Raw genomic sequence first — 25,229 nt, 5'->3', positions numbered from 1 at the left:
CAAATGGGTCACTGCCTTCAGGCTCTGACCTTTAGAACTAACCAATTTTAGCCTTTTGGTTATGTTCAAGTCATTTGTATCAGGGAAAAAAATACTCCCTAACTGCACAGTACCACCTATCCAAAACAGAAAGGGGAGGAGGACATTCTTAGTAGTCCACATATTCAGAGTAGCTTTACTGTTAGCATGGAGTTAGTCCTAAACACCGTATTAACAACTGTTAAATCATAAAATTTTTTTGTTAGAGTTTATCGAAGACCTTCAGCGCTACTGCATATCCTGCAGGTGAAATGTACTCGGTTAACATGGTAACGGCTCTAAAAATACCTAGGCTACAGTTTAACCACAGAGTTTCCTCCTTAACGTAAAAGAGCCACCGTCAGGAGCTGTTTGAAAGTGCAACAAAAGCAATCTCTGTCGGACTTTGTGCAAGCAGGCTATTAAATCAGGCCTGGCATGACAATCTGCAGCCATTCTGCATCAAAGTAATAATTAAAGTTTTTAAAGTTTTGCAAGCCTAAACAGCGAAGCACAACCCAGCTAAGAAAAAATTCTAAATTAATACGCCTTTGCTTCCCTGCCTCCAACCTGCTTTCTGCTCCCACCAGGCCCCACCCCCACCCCTCCCCAGGTGGACTAAGCAGGGCGTGGCAGGGGTGCAGAGACAAAGAGTCACCACACCGTGACCACAGAGCCCTACTGGAAGGAAAACCTGGGGCAGAGGGACCCAAGGGTACAATGGGCAGGTTGCCACGGCTTTCCCAGCAGCCTCTGCACCAGACTTGCTTAGATGGTGCGCTGGAGGCAAAGTCACTCACTTGGGGTTTCCCAACTGGGCGGAGAAAAGGAGGGTGGGGTGAGCGTTTTCCTTGATGTCTTTGCAGTTAACAAGTTGGAAACACATTTAGCTCTTTTGAATTTATGAGTCTTGGCTATATGGGGTTAAGGGATTTCTTACTAAATTCTACCACGTCAAAGCTGCCAGGTTTTGTAAATAAAAATACCTGCCACCCAGTTAAATTAGAATTGCTAATAAACAATGAGCAATTAATTTAGTATACGTGTGTTTCATGCAATACTTAGAATACACTTCAGCTTGCTGAAATTCAGATATGACTGTCGTATATTTTATCTGCTAACTCGAATATAAAGTCCTCTTATTTCTTCCTTCTTCTGCCTCCTTATGGCTCAACATCCAACTAACAAGTTAATTTTTACTTGTTTGTTTAGGGTTTTACACTTTGTTTTGTTATGGTTTTGTTTCGTATTGCTGTACTCTGCTTTTAAGCCTTGGGTCACTTTAGAAAGGCTAGGGGTCAGAGGAGATGAACTAGCCTTTGCTGAGCTCATTCTTAACATCGGTATTAGATAATATTGATGCATGGTCTTTTTTAATCCTCACATCATCAGGTATGATAGGCTATTTTTCATCCACCTTTTATTGAAGAGGATACTAAGGCTCAGTTGAAGTGATTTTATCAGGACCATGAAGCTAACAAGTAGCAAAGCCAAGAATAAGCCCAAATGAGTGTGACCCCAAGAGGCTGTCTCAACACTGAGTACATATGCACCAGTCATGTTTAAATGTGAGGTTTATTTTTTTATGTTTATTATATATTATGTTCTTTTTCTTAAGAAACCTCAACCCAGTGGCCCAGATTTCCTAAGAGCTCTAATTGTCATCCAAATTAACTGTTTTCCTTCAACTCCTTCTAAATAACAAACTATTTTACTGATATCATTCCTGTAATTGAACATCTAGCTCACTTGTGAATGTTCTTCACTAGAGCTATTTTAAGTGCTTCCTATATGTTATTTTAATGTTCAATTAAACACAATGATATAGGTGGTATGTAGTTATAATCCCCCGTTTACAGATGAGAAAACAGAGTCTAAGAGACATTAAGCAACTTCCTTAAAGCCACATAATCTAGGCTTTGCATCCAGGAAGGCCAGACATAAATTGTGGTTAATTCACTTGCCAGTATACAACCTCAGGAAATGTTCTGAACTCGATTTCTCTGCAGTATGGTTGGAAATATTTGTGCCTCTCTTTCTCATAAGGAAAGAACTTTGCACACAGCACTCAACAAACAAGACCTTATAAAATGATGTCCAGAATTATCTTTACTAGGTTTCTTTAACGTTAAGAGACATAAGAGAATATTCTAGGTCAAGGATTGACAATGTTTTTCTGTAAAGTGCCAGAGAGTAAATACCTTTAGCCTTTGCAAGCCAAGAGGCAAAATCGAGGATATTATGTAGTCAGTTTCTGGATAAGAGAGAATAATTTCCAAAAATCTTTATTGACAAAAATTGAAAATTTAATAGTTGAGTACAATTTTCTCTAATATAGGTCTATTAATAAGAACAGAATTATTTTATTGTGGGGGAGGGATAACATTTCTCTTCATTGGAGTTCAAAATACGTATTTCCTGTCATCATAATCAATTGCACATGTCCACTTTTTAATGCTGATTCATAATGAGATTTTATTTTATCTTTGAAATGTCTTTTCACACAGATAGGCACTGCCAAATACTAATATTCATCCAGGAGCTTATGATTTTAATTGAGCACATTTAATGCTTAGAAAGCACTTAAAGAATTCTATTATATTCTTCTCTCGATATTTGCCTTTAGCATGATTATATTACTTCCAATTGAAGGGTATGTGGAGGCTCCTCAACTGCACAGTTAAGTGAATTTTGAAATATGAAAACTTCATTTGCACTTGCACCAAGGTCCCAAAAAAAGCACTGCCAGAACTGTAGTTTGAATGCAGAAAATGTATCTTCCGTACATTTATGTAGAAATGGAGGCTCACTTCTTGTTTTAACTTTTCTCAACACAAATGCAGAAAGCAGCTTGACATCATATGTGAATTGAATAACTTAGTTGTCATTGAAATGACTGCAGTATAAATTATACTTTTAAGTGCTGTTTTGCCTTGTAATTTTAGGTTGAATTCATTAAGAAAGATCATTAAACCTGTAGGAAAACTGTTCCAAGACCATTCATTGTTCAGTTATAGTGGTTGATGGTGGTAGGTCTCATTCACAAAATTTCAGCTTTGGCCTTCAGTTCAAAAAATTCAAAATAAAATATTACCCTTGCTAGCAATTGATTCACTATGTGATAGAGAAGTAAAATATTGAGATTCTATTCTGATAAAACTTTATGGAACTAATAATAGTTAAGTCCAAGAAAGTGAGTGGATCTCAATATCAACAGTACTATTTTAATTGTACATGATAGATTTCAATATTTTCCACAAAGCACCTGCTAGTGAATAATACAACAGATATAGGTTCACAAGCTATGTGAATTTACAACCAAGCCTTTTTTTCCTGCTTCAAAATAAATTTTTTTACCACCATTAATTGGAACATATCTTAGAAGATTCTTCTTCGGGTTTACTAAATTAATTTTCTCTTAACTTTTTTGAAAATATTCTTGCCTATCATTTTACAATTTAGCTATTTAGAGAGGCTACTTCTTCAGCTACTTCAAACTCAAGATTGACTCCTCAAATAACAACTGAGCAATATCAGTTATGTCTGTCAACACATCAAGCATCAGGCAAAATCATTCGAAATCATTTCCATTATTTTTTAATTGACTATTGATATTGCTCCCAATGTTTTCAACCTTTCAAACAACTGTTTTTACCAAAAAGCTAATCATCTTAAATATTTTGTTTTCTCTGGATAATTTCTTCAGTGGCTACAATCAAACACAGTTTAATCTATCCACCATCAGTATACAGCTTGTTTTTTCTTGCTTGAGAAAGAAATGAGCCACTCAGAAAATTATTTTGGATGCATTTTTATTTTTGTGAAAATAAGTCTGCTGTGATGAGATAGTTAACTTTTTTCTATTTTATTTTTTCTATTATTTTTTTTTCTATTTTCTATTTTCTATTTTAACTATTGCTTGTTGCTAAAATGGGATTACCATGAGTGTTTTATGTAGTAATGCCGATGTATACTGTATTTTTTTTTTGCATTCTATAGTGTCATTGCACAATAACACAATGCTTTGCCATCTCACGTAACAGCCACACTCCAGTGTACATATCATTTGAAGCTCACTTTTCTCTTCTTATTTTGACATGGTGGGTATGAAGTGATAATTTTAATAATGAACTGTCCAATATAGCATGGCATTTGAAACACCAGTTATAACTGCATCAGTACAATTTGTAGTGTACCTGGCAGCACTGCAAACAAAAAATGCAACATATACAATTTATAATGCAAGTATTCTATTCTGACACTTTCATAGGAAAGTAATCATAGGTGAAACTTAAAGAAATGCACATGGCTGTTTTTATTAAAAACTTATTTGTAGATACTGAAATTTGAATTTCATTTAGTGATCATGTGCCACAAAATATTATTTTTTTATTTCTACCAAGCCCTGTTTTAGTGCTTGAATAGTAGCTGATTTAAAAAAAAAACTTTGAAAATTATTTTAAAATTTAGAAAATATTAGGTGATACATAACTTGCAGTTTTAAATTGACTCTGTTCAACATATAGTAATTTTTGCTTAATCACTGAAAGTATGATCTTTAACTCAAAGGGATGGTCACCTGCAATTCAAGATGAATAAATTGAAAACCTGATTATCAAGAATACAAGTAACAATAAGTGTTGTCGAGGATGTGGGAAAAAAGGAACACTCATATATTGCTGGTGGCACTGCAACTTGGTGCAGCCACTATAGAAGCAGTATGGAGATTCCTTAGAAAACTTGAAATGGAACCACCGATTGACCCATTATCCCACTCCTCAGCATATACACGAAGGACTTAAAATTAGCATAGTGATGTGGTCAAGCTGATGTTTATAGCAGCTCAATTCACAATAGCTATGGAACCAACCTAGGTTGCCCTTCAACAAACGAATGGATAAAGAAAATGTGGTGCATATACATGATGGAATATTACTCAGCCGTAAAGAATGAAATTATGACATGGTAAATGAATGGAAATGGAGACTATCATACTAAGTGAAATAAGCCAATCCCAAAATACCACAGGCTGAATGTTCCCTGATATGCAGATGCTAATATGCAGATGCTGACTCAAAATAGGGGTGGGGTGTTCACTGGCTTTGACATTGGACAGGGTGGAGTATTGGGAATGGAGGGGGAATAGGAATGGGAAAGACAGCAGAATGAAATCAGATATAGCTTTCCTATGTTTGTGTATGCATACATGACCAGTATAACTCCACATCATGTAGGACCATAAAAATGGGAAGTTAATACTCTGTGTATGATATGTCAAAATACATTCTACTGTCATGTATAACTAAAAAGAACAAATAAAAAAATTTTAAAAATAAAATCTATCAAAACTAATAAGTAAAAACAAAGATGAATATTGAAAATATAAGATGAATTTTGATATGTACAAGTATAAATGCAAACAAATTTATTAGTTTTATTGTACTACAGTAATGACCAATTTAAAAAATGTGACTTTTTTTATAAACTATTCACAAGAGTAACAAAAACAAAAACAACTTTGGAATAAATATAAAAGAATTGCACAAGAGTACATCAAGGAAACTCTTAAAACTTTACTGAAAGACCTGGAAGGTGACCTGGATATTTAAGAAAATATACTATATTCATGTACAAGGAGACACAAACATGTCAGTTTGCACACTTTAATCTATAGGTCAAATAGATTTCAAGACACCTGGCAAGTGGATTCTGAAACTCACCTGGAGACGAAGTACTTAAAATCCGCCAAGAAATTTTTTGAGGGCAAAAAATAAGGCCAAGTTACATGCTCTACCAGAATTCAAGACATATCAAAAAGTTACCAAAATTAAAATAGAGTGCTATTTTTATAGTAATGGATCAGAATAGAGAGTCCAGAAGTATATATATGTTTATTTAAGAATTTAGTTGATACAGTTCATACCTGTAATGCCCAGGGCTCCTGAGGCTGAGAGAGGAGGCTCACAGGTTCAAAGCCAGCCTCAGCAACTTAGCAAGGTCCTAGCAACTTAGACCATTCTCAAAATAAATGAAAAAGGGCTAGGGGCGTGACTCAGAAGTTAAGTACCCCTCTGTTCAATCCCTGGTGCCGAAAAAAAAAGTTGTTATAGGAGACTTTTCAAACCAGTGGGGAAAAGTATATCATATTTAAATAAATGATAAAAAGACAGCTAACTGTCCACTTTAAAAAGTCAGATTTACCTTACCTCACACAATATAAAATAATAAATTCAAGATGAATTAAAGAGTTAATCATAAAAATAGTATAAAATAAAAATACTGAGAGAAAATATTGAATATTTATATAATCTTCAATTGGGAAAGATTTTCCCTAAATAAAACATAAAATCCCAAAACTAAAAAAAGAAAAAGAATTTTGAATTTTTGACTATGTAAAATTCAAACTTCTATCACCTAACAAGCAACTAGTTGAATGTTAACAATATATGTAACAAAAGCAGGATTAGTATGCAGAGTATATGAGCAAAACAAAGAAAACCAGACAACCAGAGTTGAGTTGGCAAAGTATATCAGCAGGCAGTGCAAAGAAGTTCAAATGGTCAGTAAACATACAGAAAGAGGACCAACCTCCCTAGCTACTGCAGTTTTCTATTGCAGTGGGACAAATCACCCCAAAATTTCATGATATAAAACAATTATTTATTATGTTAAGAACTCTGTGGGTCAGAAATTTGGGCAGTTTATTAAAAAGGAAATATTTTTAATTTTCCTGAGTTCTGTGCTGGCAAGTACGTATGGCTCAACAGTTGGGTGATGATGGCTTCTGGAGGAATCTTCACTCCAGAGTCTGTAGGTTCATACTGGTGTGGGCTGGGTCTGCCAGTCAAAAACCTAGATTACCTCTGTGGATAATTTAAGCTGCTCCAGAACATGGCGGCTAGGTTCCAAGATTGAGTCTCTCAACTAGTCATAAGTTTTATCATCTTTTATGACCTAACAAAAAAGTCACATACTGCATGCAGTTCTGCCTTAGTGACCCAAGGCCTCTTAGATTCAAGGAAAGGGCATTTTATCTCTATCTCTTTCTATATCCACATTATCTCTTGGTAGAAAGGATGTCAAAGTCACATGTAAGAAGAGAATGTAGAGTGGGGGGGATTGTTATCAACATTTTGGAAAATCTACCTCCCATACAGCTGAAAATGCGAATTAAATAACTACAAATGATTTATCACACACCAGACTGATAATTCTTCTCCGTTTCATTTGTTCTTTGGGAGAAAAAATGAGGGAGAATGAAAGCAATAAAGATAGGAAAAACAAAATCATCCAACTGAAAGCACTGTTTTTTCCTGTTTTTCACTTTGGTCTGTGAGGAATTTCTTTTTGCTCAAAATGTTATTAAAATTGGACAGTTAACTAGAATATGGAACAATTATTTTGCATGCTCTGCTTATATAACAATCCAGTTTCATATTTAAATAAGAACAAAGAAACTCCCTGTCTTTAACTTAACTCACTCTTCAACATGAGATCCTGCACACTACTGAACATAAAATTGCATTTTTTTTCCTTGTAGCTTATAGTTGTCTTCCACTGGGAGTTGAATGAATAAGGTTAGAAGAGATGAGCAATTTCTGTGTGTGGGTTTTATGTGTGTGGGGGAGGGGTGGGGGTAACTGTGTTCATGTGTGTATCTGAAAGAGAGAGACAGAAAGGTAAAAACTGAGAGAATATTCCTAAATCATATTTGAGCTTTTCAGAGAATATTTTTAATTGCATGTAGAAAAGCAAGAAGTTCAAGCATAGCTAGTCTTTTCTGATTTTAATAAGCCATAAAAACATTATTTTGTTGAAAGAATTTTTCTACATAAAAGATTTCATTAAGTTGAATGAATGGAATGATATTTCTGCGTGAAGTTGAGTGTTATGTTGTTTTTTACATGTCAAATCCTACAGGCTAGTGTTTTTACCAAGACCATTACAACAAAGAAAATTTTTTTCAAATCAGAAAATATTTTGTTTTTTACCCAAACCATTTGGGTATCTTTTAATATTATAAATGTGAGTGGGTGGTTTTTAATTTATTTACTTTCCTGTGATATTTATGTAATGCTAATTGTATAGTTAGCTACACAGTCTATAGCTGAAGATGTACATATATTTCATACAAGTGGATTGATACTTACATTGTTATGCAAGTTTCATAATCCCTCTCTGATTTTGGTATCTGCCACCACAGAAATAAAGGCAAGGACTCAGTGACTAGCATAGCAAAAAAAAAAAAAAAAAAAAAAAGAAGAGTGCATGCTTTTTCCAGCCACGCTGGAGTAAATAATTGGAGCTACTTTCCCCACAATATCATCATTTTGATGCTTGCAAGAGAATAACAGATTATTCATTTGCAATTGCTAATGAAATACAAACACCAAGTAAGCAAATTAAAAAGTTAAATTTCTCACAGCAACAGTGACTCATCTATATTGCATATGGGAAATAAATATTTTATTTGCTGCATCATTCAATTCAGTTTCTCAGTATGCATTATTTGAAATAGAGGTGAATTAATTTTTTCATGGAATGCCTATTCAGATTTGTTCACATTGCATATGTGCCCGAGTCTTTATGCAAAAGGAAAAGATAGCACAGGGAAATAGTTACTAAGTGAGAAACCAGAGTGTAAATCAGTTTCCACTCCAGGCAGCTCTCGGTTTATGAACTCTGTGTTGGTTATCTGGTTGTTCAAATTAGGAACATGTATTGCTGTAGAAACAATGTCCTAATCCACTATCTCAGGCAAGCCCACAGAAACTTATTTATTATTAATAAAATAGAAATAATTCACATTTGCCTAAATACAATAGAAAACAATACAATTGAATAGAAGCAAAAAGTTTGATTTTATATTTTGGTACTAGTTACTGAGGAAGTCAAATGAAGAGATGGATGGAATCTTTTGCAAGATTCTGAAGGGAGGTCTTACAAGATGATGGTCCTTTTCGACTTCTACTTTAATTTCAAAAATATCTGGCTTTCTTCATCCCTGCACCACCAACTATTAAAGCCATTTTTAGTTCATGGGGATAGGGGATTCTACTGTTTTCCATGCAAGGAGTTGTTTTGTTATGGTGGCAGTGGTCAGTGTCTTTTTTATGAGTGGAATAACAAAGAAAAGAAGCAGAAAGCAATTTGGTTAACTAAGAAGAGAACTTCCTGTGACAACAGGACAAAAAAATTGAAGAAAGAAAGAGAAAGGCGAAATCAGATTGGAAATTTTTAATCAGATCTAAATACTCTGAGAAGACTGAGCAGTGAGCTGTTTGTTATCTGAGAAAATTCTGAGTGAGGAGAGTAAGTGGAGAAGAGGCGATTTGGGTTCATAGTGGAGGAAAGGAGTTGGCAAGAGTAAGCCATCAGGTGGCCATCCACCTAGGATAGCTTGTCTGTTGCCTGAGCTGGGAAATAAGTGCCAGGTTGGCTAGACAGAAAAACGACCCAAATATCTGTAACAGAGGGTGAAACTAGATGTGTCTGAAAAGATTTTGCAGGTAACTCAATTTTATTATAAATTTCCTCATAATCAATAAGACTAGCTCTGTTCTAATGTCCCTAAGAAGACCTATTTAGCACTCATAGATGTGAAGAAAAGTTTGCTCTTTGGAATTTGCTCTTTAAATAATGGAATGTCATCCCATTTATCATCCCTTCATGGAGATCACGCCCTAGCAGATGTCCACAAGTACCTGCAAGCAAAGAGTAAACAGGTGTGTGAGGTGGGTGTGTGAGGAAAGGAAAGCAAAAGGAGGATTTGTTTCTTCCTCTACAGATGGTCTAGAATATATCATATGAAGGAAGATTACCCACCATGTTCCACACTCCAGAGGTGCTTTCGTTAATTAATTGCCTTTGAGTCAAAGAATGTACAAACTCTGATTAATAACAGAAATCTGGTAAAAAAAAAAAAAAAAAAAAAAATAGATCCCTGGTTAAGAGGTAGAACTTTTTTGATAACATGGTATTTAGCCAGAGGTGAGGTAAATGCACATCTTTCCCCAGAGGGGCTGAGACAGATTCTTCATTTTCTTCCTGCCTGGCTATCCTCTTAACATTTGTATCTTCCTCTACTATATATAATTTCTAATCTAATCAGCAGCTCTTTAAGCTAAATGAAACCATCACTTAACAGGTGGGGAGACTGAAGTTCAATAGGAAAAATATGTATATCACATTATATTGTTTTGAACCTACTTATACACTTGTGTAGTCATTTGCTGAGGCTCAGAAATGCAAGTTTCAGTTAATTATAATTTCATCGAATCTTTCATGTTCAACATCTGTAGTGATATAAATGTCAGATGAGAAATAGAGGGAAATAATTGAAACCCAGTAGTAAAAATTTACAGTTCAATATCATGAATAAAATGGAAACAAAGCAAAGATAACAAAGAAAAATGAAACTTGTTTTACAATTGTGAAGACTGGTCTATTACTAAAAGCACCCTTAAAAACATTACAAGAAAAGCTGATGTGAAGATCAAAACATAATTGTACATTTCATCAACTTGAGATTTCTCTTACTTTTGAAAGTATAATGATTTTAAAATGAATAAATGGTGTAGGCTTCCATTAAATGAAGGCTAATGCCACTTACAGTTTTCATTCTCCAGTTCAGTTTATTTGCTTTGGCTTTAGCTAAGCATTGTGGGGGTTGTTATTACGTAAACAGAAAAAGAAGCTAGCAGATCTGCAAAGTACAAGATGAACATATTTTTGAGTGTCCTAGAGTTTACACCACCAGAGTCTGACATTTTGCCTCAATACCACAGATTCAAGGTTCTTGCAAACATTACTTTATGATTTCTAAAACTATAAAAGTCTTGAATTAGAATATTAATTCTCTAAGTCATTGCCTCAATATAAAGTAACTCTAGCCATAAATATAAAAAAAACTGTATAAAATATGAGATGACATGTAATAAAGTTTTTATTGTTATGAATTTTAGAATAACTATATTGCTCTTGAATGGCATGGCCATAAAGTAATTAAATGGATAGGCCAAGAAGAGTGGTTATAAAATATGCATGATATTCTGTGACATTTTGTGTAATAGCACACACCATGCTTTATTTTCATATTCTTTCCCATCCCAAAATCAGCACTTTTCCTACAAAGAATGATGGCATACTTGCTTAAAAAGTTTAGAATGCATGGAAATAAGACAAGCATTTTCTGACCATATTATTGTGGTTTCTAGATTTACTCTGTGTGTTCTGAAAAGAGAACAGGAAGTCAATTGCAGTTAGAGGCTGAAATTCAAAAAGAAGTTTCCTAAGGATAAAATTGACAATAACCAGGGTGAAATTATTTTATTTTACATCTCAGTCTGAAATCTACCCTCCACTCTGCTAAGTGTTTGGTTGAGAGATAGGATACAGAGACTTGCATAGTGCTGGATGCATAGTAGGCCTGCAGTAAACATTGCCTGAGTCAGCCAATTCTGCATTCCTTCAGAAAAGTGTTCCTACATTTAAAAAATGTTTATTTTTCTAAACCTGCGGTTAGAACTTGTTGCTACAGAAACAAACGTCCTTTTAGCCTCACGGGGCCGTCAGATAAATAGTACGTAGTGAAGACTTGATGTGATTGCAAGAAAGTCTTAGGGTTTTCTGAAAAGTTGGCGACAACTGGACACTCTTTTAGCCTGGCCACTGGGACACAGTAGCAAGAAGGCAGTAGAAACAGAGACCAGAAAGAAAATGTCGTGGTTTTTCCTTGTTTTTCCTTGACAGATTGTTCTTTATGATTAGAAGAAGGACAGACAACAGGGATTAGAAAACTCCCTGAATGCTGTGGGGAGAGAAGGGGTCATGACTCATCTCAAAGCCAGCAACAGGCAGTTTGGTCCCTTGCAGTGCTGCAGAGACATTTCAGTATGAAATCTGTCCCTGGTATGGCAGGCAGGATTGCCTGTTTAATCACAAAAACCTAAGAACTTGCTTAAAAAAAAAAAAAACAAACCTTGTTTATTTTTACCCTTACCAGTAACAAAATAAGATGAAGTCATAATCAGTAAATTTGATTATATTTTAGAAACTTTAGGTATCTTTATGTTCTCTTCTTTGTTTTTTACATACCACTTAATGCATTGACTGTTAGGGTCACACAAAATTTAGAAAACATTAAAATATATTTCTCTTACTAGATATGAACTTCATTGTGCTAAAACACCAATGCTTTTTAAATTCATTCTTCCATAAAACATCTATGCATAGAAGTAGATGTAATTTACCTGTTACAGTTTGTTCAGGTAATGATTAGAATTCTCCATAAACACATGAGTGTAAAAATAGCTTAATCCTAACTTTGCATCAAAATATAATCTAAGGTGACCAAAGGACAGTACAGAGAAATCCTTTTCTTTGATACCTTTTATATTTACACAATTCTGGGATAGCATTAAGAGTCAGAAAATGTAATGTCTTGGGCTGGGGAGATAGCTCAGTTGGTAGAGTGCTTGCCTTGCAAGCACAAGGCCCTGGGTTCGATCCCTAGCACCACACAAAAAAAAAGAAAATGTAATGTCTTAATACTAAAGAAATGATCCAAAATATGAGTTTTTATCCATTTCCAAAGATAAATCTCTAAACATTCAGCCTTCTACACTAGAAAGATAGCTGAAGAATTGTACAGTTTGTGTTAATTTTTCAAAAAATGATTACCCAAAACCCCTTTGGCTTCCTAATACTCTAAACTGTGTCTCATTTTGTTTTTACCCTCTGCTCTGAAAAGTGACATGTACTTTACTAGTCAGAGATATTTTTGATTAAGGGATATTCTGATATGTTTGAACATTAGGGTGTCACTTTTAAAGACTTTTTAAAATGTATACTCATAGATATCCCCTAAAGACTTTTAAAATCAAATACTATATTGTTGGCTGTTTTAATACATTTATATGCCATTGTTAATGTGTTATGTTAAGCACTTTATATTATCTCACTTAATTCTCCTAACAATTCTTCAAGGCTGGCACTATTATTTTCATTTTACAGGACAACATGCTTAGAAACATTAAGTAACTTGACCAAGGTCACACAGATAAATGTCAGAATCAAAATTCAAACCTCAATTTTTCTGATTCCAGAGATGCCTCAGAGGATGAAAGAAATTTTTCCCCAGGGAAATCCCACATAGAGATAACTGCTAGAGTGTATCACCAATAAATTCTAGATTTATTGCTCACCAAAACTATTTCTGAAACTGCTTCCAGCCTTAATGATTCCTATACCTATAGAGTCCAAGTGAACATTCAATTTATTCCAGGTGAAGTGAAACGAGACTGATTCTGTGATGCTTTCACACAAAAAGAGTGACGAGGGAATGGTAAAATATCAAACTGAACTGACTTGCTGTGAGAAATATTTATGGGAATGGGTCTTTCAGCACAGCTTCTGTGAACATTTTGAGTAAAGAATAACCATCCATTCTAGCCAAGATGCTATTGTCTTTGTGTCCACACAGAGCTAGATGGTCCAATGGTAGAAGCTGAATTGTGCATGAAGTTTCTTGGAATTCAACATAAAAAATAAAAACAATAATAACCAAATCAAGACCTGTTTCCCTTAATCAGAATTTAAATTGTTAGGATACAAGTTGACCTCCTAACTTCAACTATTCCTGATCTAAAATCCTTTACAAATGGTGGAAAATCAGGAAATTAGGAATGCTCTGTAATTAACTGTTGCAACACAACTTCTGGAAGGAAGTCTTTGAGCACTAAGTGTCAATGTCAGCAACATTTACTATTAACTATAATATTGGTAATGGACACCATGTTATTGCTTAAAGATGTCTGTTTTGCTATCAACATTGAAATATTCATTATTATGTCCAAAATATCAATATTAGGTACAAAGAAATACAGTTGAAACCCCCATCTTGTTTTCTTATAAAATAACAGACCTTCACAAATTACAAAAATCTTCACTCAGCCCAAGGGTTTGATTTTAAAAGGTTGTTCTCTACCAGTCCATGAGAGTAGAATGTATCATACTTTGCTTCAAAGTGTTCTCCTAGAAGCTAGAATATTGTTAAATATTGTTTCAGTCAGGGTTCCAGCAAGAAACAGATGGCATTTTCAAAAGTTTTACTTAAAATAATAATAAAAATGAGAGGGCAGTTACAAAAGAGTAGGCAGGGTTAAGGCAACAGCAAAGAATGTTGTGGCACCTGGGGTCTAGTAACAGATTTACTCCTCTAGGCCTAAATGAGTGAGGGAAGAGAAGGTTACCAATGCCTCAGGAGAGTGGGAACCAAGGGAGAAGAGCCACCAGAAAGGTACTTAACTGTAGAGGAGTTCAGCATTGCATTACCAGCACCTGACAAAGCAGGAAGAAATAGGAAAAATCAAAATTCTGGCCTGTCTCCTCCTGCGCTGGAATCTCCTGCGTGTGTCTCTGGCCAAAACGTTTCAGAAACCTGAGCTCAAGGGGATTCAGTCTATAGAAGTGTCTGTCTCCATGGGTACAGAGAGGAATGTTGGACAAGGGTAGATGTGGACAAGCAAGAGTTACAAGTATAAATAAATTTCTGTTTTCCAACTGCTTAAACAGGAAGGGAGGGAGGGAGGAAGGGAAGGAGGGAAGAAAAAGAGAAAGAGGAGAGAAGGAGCAGGAAGAAACTGATGGATTATGTACATAAATGTTAAAATGCCACATACACTACTAAAAATAAATAGAAAAACTTTTATAACACATGATAAGTGGAGACTATAATATATCACCCATTATTAAAAATCAATTAATAACATGAAGACTCTAACAGACGATTTACAAAAATGACACAGATTGTTTCCAAAAGAGAAAATACATATATGGGCTACAAGATGGAGAAGAATGTTTAGTCTTACTATATTAGAATCAATATGAGATCTATTTTTCCCATCAAATTATAAGGGAAAAGATAATATGGGCAAGAAACAGTAAAGTGAAACTTTAATGTACTGGGGAAAGTAGAAATTGGTGCAGTCTTTCTAAAAAAAATCAATGTAACATTAATTCCACTTCTAATATCCTATTGTAAGGAAATAATTAGAAACCTTGAGTAAGATCTGTACACAAAAATGTACATAGCAGCTTTAATAATAAAAATATAAATGTCCAACATTAATGAATTGGTTAAGCAAATTATACAACATCCACTTCATCGAATTTTACAAAGCCATTAAAAATTGTTTTCAGTAAGGGTTTTTGTCATATGGTAAGCAAAAATTTAATGCATAAAATTATATGTACAATATGATTGTACCCATTTAGCAAAAAAAAAAAAAATGAAGTAGTCTAATAGGCAGTTATTAAATAGAACCCAAAAGTGCTAAGTATAAGTGAAAAGAATGATAAATTGGACTAGATTAAAATTAAAACTCTATACATTAAATCATGCTCTTACAAGGATAAAAAGGAAAGTCCCTGAGAGGAAAGCTTTTGCAATTTATGGGTAAAATTCATGTCTAGAGTATATAAAGAACTCCTTTGTAGCAATCAAGAAAAAGTAATAGGCAGTCATAGAAGGATATCCAAATAATAAACATGGACATTTTCCCAGATATTCACTATCATTTAATGCAAATTAAAACCACAACATGATATCATTGTATCCCAAATTAAAAGGGCAGATAGTAGCAAATATTGACAATGATGTACAATAATTGAACTTTCATACATCCACCTCTTTTGAGGTTATGAATTGATAACAATCAGTTTAGAAAACTGGTTGACAACATTCACCATAGCTGAACATATGTGAACCCAGTGATCCAGAATTCCAATACTAGGTATATAACCAAGAAAATCACATGCATATGCTCTTCACAGTAAATTGGTTATCACCAAAAACCACAAACAGTACAAATGTCTATCTGTTGTGGAATGAAGAAATAAATTGCCATATATACACACACAAACAATATTATTCCACAATGAAAATTAATTAATTGCAGCCTTATATAACCTCATTTATATCAGACATAATATTGAGTGAAAAAGTAACACAAAGAATATGTGCCATATTGTTCTATTACTATGAATTTCAAAAGGAGCTAAACTAATCTATGGTGTTAGAATTCAGGCTTTTTGATAACCTGTGGTTGGGGAAGCAGGGCATGCCTGCAAAGGGAGAAGGTAGTTTCTGCGGTTCTTTTTATTGATCTGGCTACTGGTTATAGTGTGAATTCACTTTATGAAAAATCATAAGATACTTCTCTGTATATATGCATTAAAATTTACATTGTATTTTTTATTTTCCTATATATATTTTCTATTTTCACATATATATATATATATATGGTTTTTTTTTCGTATATATATGTGGGTACATACATTGTTAAAGAAAAAAATTAACAAATTGAGTTTTAAAGTTCTAACTGGCTTTATTAGTAATTCATGCACCAGGTCTCATACAGTTTACAAAACAGGCCTCCATCAAGGTTTGTTGAGCACTTGGTTTTGTAAGTCAGATTAAGCAGGAACAAAGAAACAGCAAAATGCATAAATCAGGTTAGCTAGCATCAGGTTACTTCAGGTTATGCAGAGGGCACTTGTTTATCATGCTGATTTAGGTGGACTAGGCCCCTTTTTGATTGAATTCTGTGAATGCCCTGGTTTTTTGTTTTCATTTATTTTTTTGTTTTTTTTGTTTGTTTGTTTGTTTTTGAAAACTGTTCTGTTTGGGGCTGTTCTCTCTTAATTTCTTATCAGATCTTGCAAGTAAACAGTTTAGGTTTCTGTTTGCTGACATGGAATATTAGCATGTGTGACTCCATTTTGGGTTGGTATGTCAGTGCTTAGTACAAGAGTGCAATCCAAATCAATGGCATTCCATAATTTTTATTTAACAGTATACATACATACACTTACACACAGCCTTATATGTATTACATCCAAAATGTAAGCACTTCTGCCTTCCTCTAGTTATTTCCAATCCAAGACTGCTACAACAGCATTTTGCCCAAGTTCCACTCTTCTGTGCCTGCAGTCTTCACCTTAGCCCAAATGATGACATTTCTTTTTTTTTTTACATTTAAAAAATTGTTTTATTCTTTTTAGATACACATGGCAGTAGAGTGTATTTGACATATTATAGATACATGGAAGCCAAGTGCGGTGGCGCACTCCTATAATCCTAGCAACTTGTGATCCTCCTGCTTCAGCCTCCCAAGTTCAAAGCCAGCCTCAGCAAAAGCAAGGTGCTAAGCAACTCAGTGAGACCCTGTCTCTAAATAAAATACAAAATAGGGCTGCGGATGTGGTTCAGTGGTTGAGTGCCCCTGAGTTCAATCCCTGGTACCAAAAAATAAATACCTGGAATATATAACTTATTCTAATTAGGATCCCATTCTTGTGGTTGTTCATGATGTGGAGTTTCAACAGTGGTGTATTCATATATGAACATAAGAAAGTTATGTCTGATTCATTTTACTATCTTTCCTATTCCTAAAGATAACTTTTAAAATAGAAGCGAGCTCATATATGTCCTTGGCTGGTGAAGCAGTAGTAGCTTTCAACATCAATCAGAATAAAATACTTTGAGGAGACATATACCTGAAACTCAGTATAAAATAGCCTCACCACCCAGGCTTGTTACATCCTTTACCATGCTTTATTTTTCTTTATCTCTTGTCACCAACTGATATGCCATTTACTTGACTTTGTATTTATAATTTGCTTCTCTAACTAAAGTATTTAAACTAAATGAGAGCAGGAACTTTATGCTCTCCATTCCTAATATCTAGAAGAGTACTGTCACAAAGTAGACAATGATGGATGGATGGATGGATGGATGGATGGATAGGTGAGTTTGTCACCAAAACAAAAGTAGGACTTAGTCAAAATTATCATTAGCCTTCTTTTATAGGCTAGGAAACTTAGAAAATAAATTTATAGTAGGAAACAAAAAAATGAAATCACTTATTTAATGTTTCTCAATAATACAGTCAAGGTCTTCTGTTTCTCTCCCTCTCCTTCTCTTTCCCTCTCTGCCTCTGCCTCCCCCAAACCCACGCATGCACACATATGCCCATATAGATGTATGCACAAAGAGAATGAAATAAGAACAACTCTCCTAATTAATGGAACTATGAAAGCAAACTACTCTGTTCATTACAATTTTTAGCCACTTTACTCTCATAGCCATAAAATATTATTTTATAATGTATGGTGAAGGGGGGATGAGAACAAGAGATCTATACATCCTTATTTATTTAGATATATCATATAGATAGATCTCCTAATCTATGTATCTGTATAAAGAGAGATCTCACAATATAAATATCTATGTAAAGAGAGATCTCACATATATAAAAATGTATAGTAGAAAAATATAGAGATTACATGATATATATCCATATACTGCGTATAAGAGATTATTAAAATCCTCTTGGTTCAGAATTAAATGAGGTTGGTATTTATGTAAAGATTCATCATATAGGAATTAGGCATTTTTATATAAGCCTTGCTTAGTGGTCATATGTCCTTTTTGAATACATGATAGTTAAGAACTTATTATTTTGCTTACCAAACATGTATTTGGACCTAGGGCTGGTTCCTTTGGCATTTTGCATAAGAGACTTTTTCAAACCAAATGTTGTTAGGTACTGCCTGTATTGCAATAATCAGAAACTTCAGAAGATTCTTTTTTTTGTAAGTAAATAAATGAAGGGACAATGGGCTAACAAGACTGCAGCCATTTCTCCCCTGCCATTTTGCTGCCACCATTATTCTGCCCCCGCTCCCCACACACACCATTTTACAACCTAGATTGTTAGCCCATGAACTTCCTCGTCAGCCATTGGTCAGATTGTTATTAACCCATGAAATTCCACTACCTAAGAATAGCTCCCCCACCATCCATTCCTTTTCTCTCTCTCTCTCCCTCCCCCCCTCCCCCCAGCTCCCTCCCTCTCTCCCTCTCTCCCTTCAGGGCAGACACTCTGCTCATCTGTTTAATAAAATCTCTTGTGTGAGTTCCCATGTCCGGAGTGGTTTTCTTGGTGCTTTCAATAAATATATTCAGAAATTTAGATTGTTTCAGTGAGAATTCTTACCTCCCTGTTCTTAAAATGAATTGTGGAGCCCTGGGCAGACAAGGGTGTGTAAGGTCAATTGCTCTTTCTATTTAGATAGCAATTACCTTTTCAAAGGGCTACTCAGTGGGATTTGCCACTTGCCAGTTTGTCTGAAAACTAGCTAAATGTGCAAATATGAGTGGGACTGGGGGAAAGGTCCAATTTGGTCAACATTGTTGACATTTCAGTTTTGTTTTAAAAAAATAATAATAATAATGTCCTTTCAGTTCCATAATAGCACACTACATAGTTTTGTTTGATTTCTAAAAATTTTTAAATGTTTTTGTTTGGTTTCATTTTAATTTTTAAAATGGGAAATTTTAGTGGTATGAGCTTAATTGCAGTCATTTGTATCTTTTACCTCTTCTCTCAGAAAAGAGTAAGCATAATTAACATGAAGCCATAACTTGAAATACAGGTTAAATAATAAAAATGTAACCTAAAATTAACTGAGTATAATAAGGCCAATGTCAGCATTTGTTTAGCAAGTAAAGCTTTCAATAGGCAGAAAATGAGGGTTGAAGGGAACAGTGGCTTTTACATCTCAGTGCAAAATAACCATTCATGTCACAGGAGAAGGCAGCGTCAGAGTCCATTCTGAAACAGAGATCAGCAGGGCAAAGACTGAGGTAAGGAGGTCATGTCCTTGACTCCAAAGTGGGAAGTCTGGATTCGCCTTGATCCCTCAGCCTGGAGGATGTGCATCCCACAGCAAGTTACTTAGCCTCTCCAAGCACACCTGCCTGGAGCTGTAAAGTGAAAATTGTAAAGCACTTATCTTGGTAGGGATTTGGTGCAAATCAAATGAGGTCATAATGAATATCAATGGTTAGTCTTAATCAAATGCAGGAAGGACACCTGGAGACTAACCAGTAGAAATATTAGAGCACTACCAAGGTCTATTTCAAATGTAAAAGACCCTGAGTTTCACCTGTGGGATGCCTCCAGCCAACTCCTTTGTCCCAGAGGTGGGAAAATGGGAAGGTGGAGGTGGATCCAGATGGAAGTTGATAGGACGAATTAAAACTCAAAGGTGAGATAGCCTTGGTCCTGTTTTCAATGCCTTTTTTGCAGCAGACTTTGATCTGATGAATTTGGCACTGTTCACAATGCCTGTTGTATACAGACTTTGATTAGTGATCTTGGTGCTATTTTCAATGCCTGTTTTACATGGATTTTGTTCCATGCTCTACCCAGAACCATATATAAGTCCTAACTAAGCTAGCACATCCAAAGGGTTTTTCTGGTTTTCCCGCATGGCAGGAGTACTGTCTCCTCTAGATTAAAGAAATCCTACTGTGTTTACTCTTCCCTTCCATGATTGTCCATGGATTTTATTCTTCAAAATTTGCAAGACAAGAACCCAGAGGAAAGTGGCAAAGTCAGGAATCTCATGTCAAAACTTCAGTTTTTTTTTTTTCTTGTTGGTTTTCTTTTTTTTTTTTTTTTTGCGATGCGGGGATTGAACCCAGGGCCTTGTGCTTGCAAGGCAGGCATTCTACCAACTGAGCCATATCCCCAGCCCACAAAACTTCAGTTTTAATAATTCTAAAAATGTTTGGTAGCCAAGGTTCTAAAATTTTTCATAGTTGTAATAGTATATAGAATTATTACTGCACTTAAATAATTCATGGAATATTCTTCCTGCCTCTTTCTGAGCCTGAGGTTGCCTCTTCAAGGTTTAACTACTGTTGACACCCACTCTTAAAGTCTGCTTATCCCAATTGCTTTACATAAGGATATTCGTCACTAATTAAATAAGAATTTTCCATGTGTTCCATATCTAAACTAGCTTGCCTAACCCTTCAGAATAGAACTATGACCTTCTCTGAAACTCAGATTATTAAAACTGTACAGTTATGAATAAGCAATTCCCTGAGATTGGGATTGGAGATGGAAATTAATGAATGCGAGAAATCTCTTCCTTCTCCATCCCAGGATGGAATGCTGCCCCATTTTCCTAAATATTTTTCTGTTTATTCTAGCTACCATTTAATGAACACTTGTGTGCTGGGTACTACGCTATGTATTATTTCATGTTATCCTTACAATAGACTAATATATTTTATACTATTATTGCCACTTATGAACAAAAGAACCGTAATCAGAGTAAGTAGCTTAACCAGCATCACAATCCTGGTAAGTGGCAGAGTCAGGATTTGAACACAAATTTGTCCAATTCCTTTTCTAGGACTTTGACATTTATTGACTATTTACCTCTTACATTTCAATTCATTTTGCATGACTGTATTTACCTTCCTTTCCCTTTATGGTTTAATTCTTGTTGTGCCTGTCTTAAGTAGGGAATTGGCCTACAACAAAGATGACTAAGGTGTGCTCTCTGTGCTTAAGAAAGTATTAGGATCCACTAGCAGAAAAATAACAGGCAAACAAATTACCACACACAATGGAAACATGTAAGAGGTCATAATCACGGGAGCATCAGTCTTCTCACCTGTAACACAGAAATAATACATTATAAGACTGTTATCATAGAGTGAAAATCTGTGTCAAGTATTTAGCAAAGACCCAAGCACATAGTAAGTCATCAGTACATAAAATCTATAATGTTGCCAGATAGTTCAAGGACAATAAATAAGATACCAAACTAGAAAAACAATTCAGAGCCAGATTTTGAGAGACTTGACTGCCAGCCAAGGCATTATATTACCTTCAAAATTCATGGTAAGTACGCTGCAGTTGATGGAAACAGTTGGAACTGGTATAAAGCAGCACTGTATTTGATGTTTTGAAGGGAAAGATGATATTTTCAAGTTTGATACCTTTTATTTCTTCTTCCACAGTAATTAGTGAATACCAAAGGCAGCAACTGGAGTCTGTAAGCTACTCCTCTCGCTATGCTCTGGGACTCTTTTATGAAGCTGGCACAAAGATTGACGTCCCTTGGGCTGGGCAGTACATCACCAGTAATCCCTGCATACGCTTTGTCTCCATTGATAATAAGAAGCGCAATATAGGTCAGTACCCCTATTATTTCCCTTAAATACAGTAACAATGGTGGGTGTAGATCATGAAAAATGCTGTTTAATTGAGTGTTGCCATTCTGAACAGAGCAAGCATTTAACTCCAAGCCACAGGGGATAAAATTTAATGTCACGTTTGCCCAGTCATAAAATACACAGTGAAACCAGCAAAGTTTTTCAGAAAATCATTCACCACATGGTTCATATTACTGAGTTCATGAAAATAGTGTCAGAAGGTTTAAGATTTCAAAATGGCCCACGTTCTATTGCTTTAATATGGATCCATGCATATGCAAATGTATCCCTCATCGTCTGTTTCTTGGTGGAGCTCGGTTCTGTTTGTTTGGCTTGGACTTTTTAAAATTTGATAAGTGCTGATTTTCCATTTCTCTGGCTAGAAATAAAAGTGAACCTTACTGTGTTATGAAAATCCTTCACTTCAACATAATTTGTTGTTTATTTACATTTCTTCTGGAAAAATAGGGTAAAATTACTTTGTATACAATGTAACTAAAATGATAGGCAAAAATATTTCATGAGAGCTTTCCTAGAATGCAATGAAATCTACCCTTCCCCTTTTTTGTTGAAGATAGTTACAAAAATTACATTTGAATTGCAAGAAAAATAAAACTTTCATTTCAGGCAAAAAATAAAGTGAGACTATATTCTTATTTGTAGGATTGTGTTGCCCCCTGAGATTCTGTTTTTCAATATAAACTGTAATGATCCAAAATGACTAAACTCTTGAAAAAAATCATTGCTTCAATGTGTTATAGTGTTTTATGGCCCAGTGATGGTTTCACCAAGCCATTAGTTAGAAGTCTTGCTTGATAAAATCACCAACTAACGTCTCTCGGCTTGCCAGAACTTTATAATGATAGAACTAGTCTGGAGTGTGGTTTTTATATCAGAGTACATGATCTTAGAAAAATGTTTCTTTTATAACTTAAAACTCCCTAAGGGCTGGACTATTTATGTTAACATGATACCACATATATGTACAATCAGCAGTTCATGAAATGCCCTGTAACAGCAATGGACTCCGTACTGCTTTGTTCTGAGGAAAGGAAAATAGCCTTTGTTCTTCCCAAGTTATATGCTAGGAATTAGACATTATCCTCTGGATATTGCTTTATAAGATATGATATCTGTCAGGGTGTATCATCTGTATGTAACAGAAAAGAAATTTAAACTTGTTTAAACAACATAAGAACATCCGTTATATTATCTGTTATGAACTGAATTGTGTCTCCTTCAATCATATGTTCAAGCCCTAATTCCAGTGTGATTGCATTTAGAGATAGGTGTTTTAGGAGGTAATTAAGATTACATGAGGTCATAAGGGTGGGGTCCTAACCCAAAAGAATTTGTGGCCTTATAAGAAAAGCGAGAGAGGGAGACAGGGAAAGAGGGAGAGAGAGAGGGAGAGAGGAAGATCCCTATTTCTGTCATGACTTTCAAACAGTAAAGAAAAGCCAGGTGAGGACAGGAAGGCAGCCATCTACAGGCCAGAAAAAAAAAGCCCTCACCAGGTATCAAGTAGACCAGCACCTTGACCTTGGACTTCACAGGCTCCAGAAATGTGAGAAATTTTTGTTGTTTGAGCCCCTAGTCTCTGGTATTTTCTTATGGAAGTACAAACTGGTGAGGAAGAAGAGATTGAGGAGACCACAGGACTGGTCGATACAGAATTTGAGCACTATGTTTAAGGTCTCAGGGTTTGTCTTTCTCAGCTCTCCTCCACTCTTGCTGACATCCTCAGAGGCATGGTAGCAAAATGACAGTAGTTAGTAGAATTACACAGAAGACCAGCAACATGCTTAGGAATAAGAGGGATCATCACTGACTCTCTTCCTTTCTAAAAATCAAGGAACTCTCTCCATAAACCCCTTAACAGACTTACCATGTGTCAGAGACCAAAATTGTGTTACTCATCCAATCCAAAATCAGTCACTGGCAAAATGGTTGGGAATATTATGATTAGTCTAGATAAATCAAAATTTACCTCTGGAACTTGCATTAAGGTCATCTTTCCATTAGTCCTATGAAGAGTCATCCTTGAATAAAATGGGTTTTGTTAAAGAAAAAGAAGTAAGTAATGGATACTGGGTTGACAATTAGTAATGCCCTTTATCTTCAAGTACAGTCAAAATTTATGTAGAAGGCAAAGTTCTAAAGGTGGCACATAGAAGAATATTCAAAATTACTTTCGAAGTCCTTTAAAACTACATGACATTTTGGAGAATGACAGAACAACTTACAATGGCATAACAAATGGTTGTGCAGCCATTTCCCAATGTTTAACAGATTCCAGTTTCTTTGGATGATGATAAATACTTGCTTTGCATTTATAGGATGGAGTGATATTTTCTACTATGAAAGGCACACAGGAAGGAAAGAAATAGCAGTCATATCTCCTAACAGATGAAATCCGTTGTACAAATGGAGTGGGATGGTATGTGAAAGCACCCACATTACATTACAGTGACAATTTATAAAACTGCAGATTTGAAAGAGCGCAACATAAGAATATTAACAAACTCCCACATGATTGACAACATTTGTAATAATAGAATTTTAAAGACATTTTTATAGCAACAATCACACAGTTTTAAAACTGTAGGACCATGTTTTTGCTACAGCCCATGGTGGCACCAGTTCAAACGACACAGAAATACCTGCCTTCTTTTGTCAAGTGTATTGAAAATTAATCTTCTATTATGCAAGTTTTAAATTATGTGACGTCTCCAGTAATGACATTTCCAAACATAAAATCTAACAGCCTTCATTTAAACTAGTTTTCTCACTATCCAGGACCAGAGTTGACCTCACATAATATAAATGCCCATATAATGTACTTCTACTTTACTTTATTAATATGAATACTTTAATGGGCCAGTAAGAGATGTTCCTTTATGTCACTAATGCTACTCCAGGCCCACCCTTTATTTGAGGAGGTTTATTGAATCAGAATGAATACTATAATACACATACTCAACTAATAAGGTAGGGCAGCAACAGGACAAATGAAGGCCGGCAGGGTTGAAACCACAAAATACAGTGAGTTGATAAGTCTTTTGAGACAGGATAAAGAAGTAGCCCATACCAGACAAAGGTCGAGGCATAATCATCTGTCAGATGTCAG

The 25,229-nt window shown here is 35.1% G+C and overlaps 1 protein-coding gene across 4 annotated transcripts in view; it reads left to right on the top strand.

Annotated features, from left to right (window-relative positions):
* Positions 1 to 25,229, top strand: part of RNLS (renalase, FAD dependent amine oxidase) — a 300,101-nt gene that overhangs the window by 203,241 nt on the left and 71,631 nt on the right. For all 4 annotated transcript variants that reach the window (XM_079138345.1, XM_079138347.1, XM_079138348.1 and 1 more), the window contains exon 5: positions 21,905 to 22,078. In XM_079138345.1, the coding sequence (XP_078994471.1) occupies positions 21,905 to 22,078 (174 nt within the window). The remainder of the gene's footprint in view (positions 1 to 21,904; positions 22,079 to 25,229) is intronic.

Source organism: Sciurus vulgaris, assembly GCF_902686455.1.
Source record: "Sciurus vulgaris genome assembly, chromosome: 4".
Taxonomy (NCBI): Eukaryota; Metazoa; Chordata; class Mammalia; order Rodentia; family Sciuridae; genus Sciurus; species Sciurus vulgaris.
This window is presented reverse-complemented; position numbering and strand designations above follow the sequence as displayed.